This window comes from Brienomyrus brachyistius, chromosome 14 (genome assembly GCF_023856365.1).
Source record: "Brienomyrus brachyistius isolate T26 chromosome 14, BBRACH_0.4, whole genome shotgun sequence".
Taxonomy (NCBI): Eukaryota; Metazoa; Chordata; class Actinopteri; order Osteoglossiformes; family Mormyridae; genus Brienomyrus; species Brienomyrus brachyistius.
In genome coordinates, this window is record NC_064546.1 from 23938721 (window position 1) to 23949430 (window position 10710).

Here is a 10710-nt window from a genome sequence, read left to right on the forward strand (position 1 = left end):
TCTAGTCCATGACTCCAATCCACTGATAGAAAACTTATTTCAGACTCCAGGTGCCCTTTAAACCAACACATTTCTTTGTCTGGATTCAAAATGCTCCCCAGTTAGTTGCATTACAGCAGACTCTGGCCAGTTCCTCGTGGATTCCTTCATCCTGCCACCCACCCCCACGTGCAGTCAATCCAGGTTTACCCCTCCTGACTCGTCTTTCTCCTTTAGGATCAAGAGTCACTCCCGTGACTCTTCTAAATCGCCGAAATTCCCTGCACAAATCCGTTGGCCCCATCTCCATCGAGACTCCACCCCTGCACCCGATCGCCTCGTTGTGCCTTCCTCAGCCGTCCGCACGCTTACAGATATGTCAGACCCTCCTGTTTCTATTGGCTCCTTCGGAACAGGGGTGTGAAGGCCACACGATGTCATCCACGTGGAACGCCTTTCACCATTCGCAGCTGGCGCCTTTCATTCCTCAGCTACAAGTGGTGATATTCACACCTTCCATGTACCGTGTCCAGAACTAGGAAACGAGCCAAAACATTCAGAGTAATACAGTAACGAGTGCAGCCTCCTCACCTTGCACGCGTTCGCACAGCCAGGTTCACAAGAGTTGATACCGGGGCTCTGAGCTTGACCCACTCAGATCTGAGATAGCTCTGAGGAGCCGCCTCTGAGGACATTACCCAACCTCTCTGTGGTTTTCTGCCCCCGTCAACAGCATAACAGCACAACCCCTAACGCCCCTTCTGCGTACCGCAGATGGAATAATCTCCGCGTCGGGGCCAGCAGACCGTTCCTAAGACTGCGTCCCACTGTACACTGGACTAAAACAAGTCCAGGATGTACTACACGAGAGAATCCAACGCCATGTCCTCGGCACATTTTCAAAGGCAGGCCAACAACATATTAAGCTCCGTCTTCGTCTGCTTCCGCCTCTAATTCGGAAATGTCTCACAGGCGTGACTACAGCTTTCCAATTTCACCTGCGCCATTTCCTCAGATCTTGATGTTGAGCTGTTTTAATTGGCCCCAGATAGCAAGGCAGTATTTTAGGCTTTTGAAAAGGGGAAGGGGAGCGACAGACCAGCGGAGGGGCTGACCCACACCCTGCCAGTTTCGGTTCAATTTGATCGCGGCGGGTAGATTGCTTATCGCCACGGCGATTCTGCGATCGCCAGCTTTTTTTTTTTTTTAACGATAAGCAAAACACGGCTAAGCTGTGGAGGGCGCCGGTGTCCGTGAGCTGGATAAATCCCCTGTCAAACCGCCAATTCTCCCGGCAGGACCTCTTTCATCCTTTCTTCTCTCCACAAATGAATTGACAGGCAAGGTCAGGCGGCAGCGCCGGAGGAGGCGGCCCTGGCCAGAAGCGGAGTGCGTGTACCCAAGGTCAGGCGGCAGCGCCGGAGGAGGTGGCCCTGGCCAGAAGCGGAGTGCGTGTACCCAAGGTCGCCGCGTTCCCGTCCAGCTGGCTCACGGGCCCGTCCAGGTCTCCAGCCTGGTGGACCAAACGGAGCCATCATCGAGGAGAATACCGAACCGCAATGACTGAACCATGTGGTAAATATCTAAATAAATAAAGTGAGGCGATGTAAAAGCTGTTTGCCTGATAAATAATGAAGCGGGTATCACAGGAACTAAGGTGCTCACAATAATTACTATAAACATGCTGCAAACCAGCCTTGTCCTGTTAATATACGCCCCCACCCCCCACCCTCTACCGGCATTCTCTATGCTCAGCAAAACCACCTCCTGCCCAGGAGGGATCGGATGCAACCCCCCCCCGCCCGTCCCACCTTCCCACATTACCGTCTCCTGGAGAGAGGCAAGGCCGACTTGTCCTTGTGCCTTTTCGAGCGGGCCAGCCCACTCCGAACGTGCACACGCAGCGGACATGTGGTACAAATGGCTGCCGCTTCTGTGCGTGTTTCGCGACGGCCAGATGGATCTAGGCTCCGCTTTAATTTGACACGAGGTCGGGCTCGCAAGCGGAAAAGCAAGCCGATGCCGGATGCTAATGAAACGAGCCGGGCTCCGAGAGGATATCGATCGGGCCCTGCGTCTGGAACGAGAAAGCCGAAGGCGTCGTGACAGAGTGTTACGGGAAATCAAATGCCGCCCGCAGCTGCGATCATCGGGCCTGACGTGCAGACAATAGCTGCTAACATGCTGCTAATCCATGTCATCATCCTGATGAATATAATAATAGTGAGGAATAAGAGAGGCGTTCTGCTGTTGGGCAACACGCACTCATTGTGGATCATTCCGATAGACTTCAGTCACCAAGCTCTTCATTCTCCCATAATGGGGTAATCCGAGCTTGACCATCACCGCCCCCTGTGGGTCTGGAGGTCTGCATACCTGCCTATTTCAAGAGCACACATGAAAAGTGACACCAAAAGCGAGGGCTCCCATCTTGGGGTATGACCATATCCCGGTCCGGTGCACATAATCCCAGCCACTGTGACTTCGAGCCCCCTTTACATTTTCCATTGTACTGAGGTGGATTGTTGACTCGTGAACCCGGAATGTTCGATATGCATGACTTTATGGGTTTTTAAGCAGAACAGATCGGTATAGAAACAGATTAATGTTAGGTTTCACAATTAACTGATACGAGATTAGAAAAATATACACATTAGCGTCACTACTTAAATTAACCATAACCCTAATCCTAACCCTAATCCCTTTATCAACCTGCGGTACCATTAACATCATTGCACCCATATGTGGTGACTGAGTAACATGTCGCTCCACCTACATCTCACTCCGCCCACATATCACCCCGCCCCCATGTCGCCCCACCCACACCTTGCCCCGCCCACACCTCACAGGCTGCAGAGGTGTACTTGCAGTGACCTGAAGCCTGAGAGAGCCAGCGTGGGCGGGGTCATCTCAGCCACCACCCTCCACTTTCCTGCTTTCCAGTCCAACAGTCCTTCATTAATTAGGTTTCAGTGATGTATTAATTGAATGTGTCGCATGGTTCTGATCATGTGAGGGATTTGCACATGTGGGGGGGATGAGCACTTGCATTGGGATGGGAATTGCTGCCCCCCCCCCCCCTTCTGTGGAGCTGGTGCCAAGTCACCCCCTCCTCCACCCTCCTCCTCAACCGACCAGTAGCGCCATCCCTACACGGATATAGCCGAGGCCTTTCCCAACCGCCCTCCTCAACGAAGGATGAAGCAGTGAACAAGTAGGAGGGTGGGTTGCCAGCAGGGGGAGCCAGTGTGTGACTGTTTACAAAGCCAAATTTCCCACCAAACAGGGGGGGGCGTGCAGTGTTTTTATCTATCCCCAGCACTGTGCAATTACAGAAATGTACGACATTAAGTCACATTATAATGATGCAGTCACCATGGAAACCTGTGTCAACTTCATCACAGGAAATTCCCTCTTCGTACACCTGATACGGACGGCGGCAAACATATGGACCAGCACCAGGGCGCTCAAACGCACGCTGTCATCCACACGTCAAAAAGACGGCGGGGAGAGAACACAGTCCCAAACTTCTGAAAGCTCTGAGTCAGTAACGGAATGGGAACCGGCTGCGACGAGGCCAAAGGGCAGGACGGGAAATGCATCCGATCCGGAAAAGACCAGGCAAAACCCCACACATTTAAATGTGATAACGGAGGGAAGGGCGGCATCAACAAACACAGCATACCACCAAAATTAATCGTTTTTTATATATTACGAAATTAAGATCACTGAGGCTGAATTTCATAATATTTGGATCGTTTCCAGAAACTATATAGAGAAAAACACAAACAAATCAAGTCTCCTTTCTGCTCTAGACAAAAGGGCATAAAAGATTCATCACAGACTATGAACACAATTGCATTCTTGGCTCAGTTCATACTACAAAGTCATCAGAGTACAGCAGGATCCTTGAGTGACTGATCTCTATGTTAATATCCGAAATGTTTCTGACGATGCAATCAAATGTTACCATTTATGGAAAATACTCACCGATTTATTTTCAATTTGGAAAATAGGTGCATATAGATTCCCTGAATGATAGGTATAAATTTGCTTTATATTTTTAAATGCAACATTTACATTTCTTCCATAAAGGCGGCAAAGTGCGTCAGGCACGAAGCCTCAGTGACTGACGCGAGAGAGAGAACACGAGGAATTAATGTGGGGGAAAATGGAAAATGGAAAAATGGGAATCTATTAAAAAGTCCATTTGCTCGGCATATTAGGAAGGGGCCGTGCTTCCCGACTGTTACAGCATTCCAACAGCTGGGAAGAGTTTCACAAAGCAGTGCGGAGAGACACACACACACACACACGCACACACGCACACACACACACACACACGCACACACGCGCACGCACACACGCGCACGCACACACACACGCACGCACACACGCACGCACACACACACACACACACGCGCACACACACACACGCACACACACACATGCACACGCACACACGCATGCACACACGCATGCACACGCACACACACGCATGTATATGCTGCATGATCGTGGGGTCAGAGTTCAATTTACTGTAAGAAACCGCTTACCTCTCTCTGCCGTTATTTCTCTACGCCACCATTCCGTTCGACGGTGGAAACCAGAACAACAGCATCCTGCCTTTGTCCAGCTCTATAGAGTTGTCTTGGAAATTCTCCATGAATAGTACTGGATGACAGACCTGCTCTAGGTACAAGCCCCCCCCCCCCCCCTTGGCTCACTGCTAAGGAACCCTGAATTACTCTGGGAAAACACTCTGCTGTATGAATTAGCATGTAACTGAGTTCAATTCAATTCATTTTTTTTGTACCGCACCTTTCATAACAGATTCACCCCCAGGGGCTTTACTTGGCTGTTGTAATGCATTCCTACAACATCCATCCATCCATCCATCCATCCCATACATCCATCCATCTTCTGTAACTGCTTATTCAGGGTCACAGGGTCTTACAGCATGTATACAGCATGCCAAAAAGAAAGCCAGGTGACAACGGAGGAGAGGAAGCAAAAACTCACAAGTAGGGAGAAAAAAAACCTCTGAGGGTCCAAGGTCAGCTGGCTGTCCAACCCCCCCACCCCCCCGGCCATGCTAACATTACTAAAACAGAGCGTGTGGGCTTGCTTGCTAAAAACAAGGTGTAGACTGTGGTCAAGGGCAAAGGCAAAGTCCATGAGTGAGTCAGTTCCCCACGCGCCTGAAGACTGAAGGCTGCACCCACAATGTCAGCGACGCACCAGCTAAGAAACTGCCTGTGCGCTGCCTGTGCTCTGCCTGTGCCCTGCCTGTGCTCTGCCTGTGCGCTGCCTGTGCACTGCCTGTGCGCTGCCTGTGCACTGCCTGTGCGCTGCCTGTGCGCTGCCTAAACCACACATGAACGCGTTTTTTTTCTGCTTTCAGCATTCATGTCGATGAAAGCTTGACGACGTCGGGCGTGGTGGTTTGGTGCTGGGTATGCTGTCACCTCACACCTCCAGGCTTGGGGGGTAGACCCTACCCCCTCCCTCTGTGTGCTCTCCCCCCCCCCATGACCCTGAACAGGAAAGATGGACGGAAAATCTAATCTAATATTTCATATCTAATACAAAGAATGCTGACCTTAAAGTAGCATTAGCAAATTCCCTGATCAAGCCAGGTCCTGCACTGATCAAACAGACATTCTCCCACGGATGTTTGCTGACCGCTGTTTGAGTCTTCGCCACCTGGACCGCACTGCCATCAGGCAGACTTCAGAGACAGTAAATATGCATCATAACACTTAGAGTCGTGCCTGACTAATGCCAAAGGCCATATTCTCTGATAAGGGCACTTTATTGTTTGAAATTGGTCACTTCTCACACCCAATGATTATTGAAATCCTCATATAATGAACCCTCTCTGTCCATTTCAGCACACATTGATTTAGCCATTAATGCCAGATTGATACAAGCTTTAAATGTCAAGTGGCCATCGATTCCCAGCGGTGGCAGGTACTCAGCGCTGGGGGCCACCTTTTATGTCCCTTTGGGGACAGGCTCCACCCCCCTGGAAGCTGGCACCTGGCCTTCTAAAGGTGCCTACGAAAGGTCATAGGTCATAAGCCACGTGTGTGTGGAGTCGGAAAATACCGTTGCGAATTCTTGCATATTCCTCTGCTACCTTTGAAAGGCATTATTTTCACTCTAAACCGTGGCACACAAGGCAATGCAAAAGCTGCGATAACACGCACAGAATGATGCATTTTCACTATCCTGTCAGCCATCACGGAGTTTTCCAATATGAATGATTCATGCGGAGCGGACGCTTCATGCACCAAAGGTGTTACGGAGGAGTCACTATCCCTCAATGCGCTTCCTCTATCAACAAAATTTACATGGATTTCAGGCTGAATGAACCTCATCCAGGCCATGATATATGGATTAATTTGTACCATATAACGACAAGGTGGGGAGGATATGAAGAATTAGTGAATTTCTGTAAAAGCAAGTAGCATAAAAGAGGAGTAAATTGCTTAGTAGCAGTGAGTATATTTCATATACACTAATAAGCACCTTCTTTAAAATTAGTCCTGGTACTAATTAGCTCTATTTACTGCCGAGGCACAAGTCTGTCCACTGGGAACAGGAGTAAACCTACAATTAGCATATGAAAAGCTTCCATGAAGATCCTCAAGCTAAATGATATCAGCACATTATTAAGCACGGGAGCCGGCTTTCAGACGATAAGAAAGAACGGTGCAGTCACATGTCAGTTAGTCTACGGCAATATTAAGGTCTAACAGCCGGTTCCGGGAGACCATCTAAACAGAAATTCTCTTCATTCAAAGGAAGGGAGTATCGAGAAAATGCCAGAAGGCTAACAGCTTACGCCAGAGACGAAGGTGTTTAGCTTATTTATTAGAAGGGAAACAAAAATGTTGAATCAGGCTTCATTGTGAATAGTGCTGTGGGCCGTATCCGTTACTTTTAGAAAACAGCACTAACTAAAGTAAAAATCACGACAAGGACAAACTAGAACTACAGACAGGGTCCTGGAAATGTCATGTGACACTTTAAATAGGTGTTGGTCAAAAGCTTTATAATACGGGGTAATTGTCAGTAAGAGTATGGGGGACACATACAAGGTCTTAAGCAGCGGGAAGTGATGTTGTATTCGATCTCAGAATCCGATGAGGTCTCCTGAAGCCGTTAGTCGAAAGAGAGTGCACACTCACCTTAAACACAATTAAAATCTATTTATCACCCATCATTAGCAGACTTTTATTCCAGACGCATGGTTTGTAGGAAAGCTAATGTATTATTCTGTAGTTAGGCCTTAATTATAGCCGATTTGGAATAATTATAGGCTTATATATTTCAATTATGGCTGCTGCATTATATTGTCGATAATCATTTGCCCTCATTAAGGCTCATATTAGGTGATGCATCCCTTTGAATCATCCAAGCAAATTAAACGCCGCTGGAGTACATTTCATATTCGTCTGCATGAAGTTTTAGACACCCTGTTTAGGGAGAATAGGTTAGCTTTATGGCCGTTACTTCCATCCGTCCATCCATCCATCCTCTGAAACCGCTTATCCCATTCACGGTTGCGGGGGTCCGGATCCTATCCCGGAAGCTACGAGCACAAGGCCACCGTTTTCTTAAACCATAAATCAGAACGCGCAATTTCGTTCTTGTTTGGCAGCCTTGAAGAGCATTTTAATAATGGCTATAGGAAAGAACTCAGAATGATGTTATGTTTCTACCTATTGAAATAATTCGCCATTGCGTGATTAAATAAGTAAACGACGTGCTTGATTTTTTCTTTTTTTGACACGGCAGACATACAATCATATTTATTGCAGGGTACGGACCTATAATAAAGCTGACTGGCAGTTAGTGGAATTGATTGCTCTAAAACATTGAGTGATCCCGCTGGTGCTGTGAGGGCAAACGTTAAGTCCAGTTAATTATTTTATTTGTCTCTAAATAATAGCTTTATTCATAACAAAACATTTATTCGAGATTGACAGTGTTATTCGGCTGAAGTGGAAGTTAAGGAAGTTTTATAATAACCCGATTTCATTTAAAAATTAAATGCACTATACGCTACTTCAACAGTTTTTGTACCTGTATTTTTGTACGTTTAAAAATCCCTATTCAGAATATGACATCATACTGCCACATTGCACACGTCATATGTTCACAGCCTGGACAACTTTCTCAGCTATTCCATTCAGGTGGCGTCTTAAGGTACACATGTGACAAATTTCGGTTATATTCATCTGCTTAAGCCATACGTTTGTTTCACTCTACATAAAATTAATTATGAAACATTATTGGTTTTTCTATCCCTTTAAAGCTTGTCACGCTTCAAACGTGATTGTGGTGCATAAACGGAGCGGCGCTCGAGTCCCCAAACGCGGCCGCTATTTCGCCGCCAAACAGGGAACAGGCGGTCCCAGTGAAGCGGGAACTGACGCTCAATTGAAGGGCAAAGTCCACAGATACAACACCAGGTTATTCTAGCAGCTGAATAACTTCAATCGACGACTTGTACAAAAGCGGCACCAGGAAGCAAATGTGCGCAAAATGCGCTTTGGAGCAACTTCACAGCTTTTTCCTAATTCCAGATAAAAAATGAATGTTATTATATGGCAAAACTTTGTTCAAGGCTAAACCCATTATATTCATTGGACACCGCTATTTCAGTCGATATATCCGCAGCAAAACAGAAGGGTAAAGGACTGTTTCTCACCACGGGAAGCGATCTGGAGGAAGAGGCGGGGATCAGCCGCTCGGATCGCGGCCGAGTACTTCTCCTCTCTTCCTGGGACTTGTGCTCGTCTCTCGGGTATGAGCCTGACCCTGAGTCGTCCCCCTCCGGCTCCCAGCCACCACTCCAAAATGCGGGTGAGGTCTATTTCCAGTGTACCCTGAGGGGGGTCCCCGTCCACGGAGAGACCCCCGCAGCCCGTCCGGACGCTCTCCTCCCCGATCTCCATAACCACCTGATTGGATTTCCTACCGTCCTTGGTCAGCGCGAAATTCAGGACCCTGGACGGCGGCCGCTTGTTCCTGTACGGGAGCTGCCCAGCGGCTGAAACATTGTCGGGGGGGTCGGCGGCGCCCGGCTTGCTCTCCAGAAAACTGGAGACGGTTTTTTGCAGGGGGACGCAGTGCATCCTTAAGTTCGCCCGCACCGTGTAGCATCCGTCTGCATGCTGGCAGTCGCCGTTCAGCGGGCGCTTTATGAATTCAGACAGGTAGTTTCTTAAGAGAGAGGGAACGACGAAATCCACGGACAGGTTTGTCCTCCTCTGTCTGGCGAAGTGCGTCTGGTTGGCGTCTTTTTTCCCGCTGGCTTCCCCGCTGCCCGCCACCACCGTGCTGGGTAGGGTTACCCCGACCCCGACCCCGATCGGGCTCTTCTGCGATGCGCACTGCAGCCCGGCGAGAAACGCCGCGCATAAAACAAACAGGCAAAAAGCCCCGTTGCTCATGGCCGTGCTGTTCGGTGGCGTCGTTTCGCTCCCTCACCCCGTGTCTCCCGGAGATGCTCTGAGAGCGGCGACCCGATCAATGATCATGCGGGTTGCACGCTGCCGGCCAGTGCGCCCCGCCGCACCGCTGTCTCTGCTTCACTTCTCCTTCGCCAGACCCACGGCTACGATCTCCACTTACCCGTCGCTGGAAGCCCTAACGCCTCTCCTTTTCCCCCCTTTCCCCTCTTCTATCGCTTATACCCCCACCGTTTCACTCATCGGCACATACTGTTTGATATGCTCCTCCAGTCTTTCCCCAGTGGCCGTCAATGAATCCTTGTGTCGTTGTCGCGGCACAGCGGTGCAAACACAACAAGTCGTCTTGTCAGCGAGCACAGCCACCATGCATCGCCCTCGTAGCTGTCCGATCATCCGCGTCGGGAAAATTAATTAAGACTTTGGCGATAATGATCAACAGCTGCGACCCTCCTCAATTCTTAACCATCAACATCGACCAAATTACACGCTCTGCGACCGCCTGCTCACCTGGACAAGGAATAAGTTCACAAGGGCAATTCATAAGTTTATTCCTGGCAAAAAAGGGGGTCTCGGTCCTTCGTTGATCTTTGCTTTTTGGTGGAAATCAGCATGAAGGTGCAGGCATTTTCCTGCTGAGATTCATTTCACTGGAGAAATCGTGGCTGTTCAGGCGCTGACATGTGCGCGCTGTCCTCGGCTCCACAGTTATAACTCTCCTTCTGCATTGCTTTGACGTCAATGGCAAGTCCCTTTGCTAAAATTAAAGAAACGATTTAACGGGAACAACAGTCCCTCTGTGTGGCCGGCAGCATGGCGCGGACGCGGCGCTGTGCGATTCCTCCGGCGGTGTGTCAGGGCTCCTTAGGACGGTCCATCCGCCTTGAAATTAACCTTGCAAATTGCAGTGGATTTGCAAAAAAAAAAAAAAAAAAAAAAAAAAAAAACAGCAGATCACTCCTGCGCTGATGATACAGATGGCACTTTTTTCAGATATCTTGTCATTACCGTTTGGGGGATCGGTTTGCCGAAAGCATGTAAAACCTCAAAAAATGCGTCCGGTGCTTCAAGAACTAGGGCGTCAAAATCCGTCCACTATCGCTTTATTTAAGCATCTCTTCTGGATAACTCGCTTCTTGCCTCCTTAAGCGTTGCTCTCTACGGGCAACTTTACCGTATTTCTAAAACAAATTGCTTTATAAGAGCTCTAAGCAAGCTAGGTCCCTAGAGCGCAATCCCGCCGCTG

At 48.9% G+C, this 10710-nt stretch overlaps 1 protein-coding gene across 1 annotated transcript in view; it reads right to left on the reverse strand.

Moving 5' to 3' along the window:
• alk (ALK receptor tyrosine kinase) overlaps positions 1–10329 on the reverse strand; it is a 185896-nt gene extending 175567 nt beyond the window's left edge. Inside the window, exon 1 of the mRNA XM_048974091.1 lies at positions 8702–10329. Coding sequence (XP_048830048.1) covers positions 8702–9446 — 745 coding nt within the window. The 5' untranslated portion in view covers positions 9447–10329. The remainder of the gene's footprint in view (positions 1–8701) is intronic.
• Between the last annotated feature and the right edge of the window lie 381 nt (positions 10330–10710).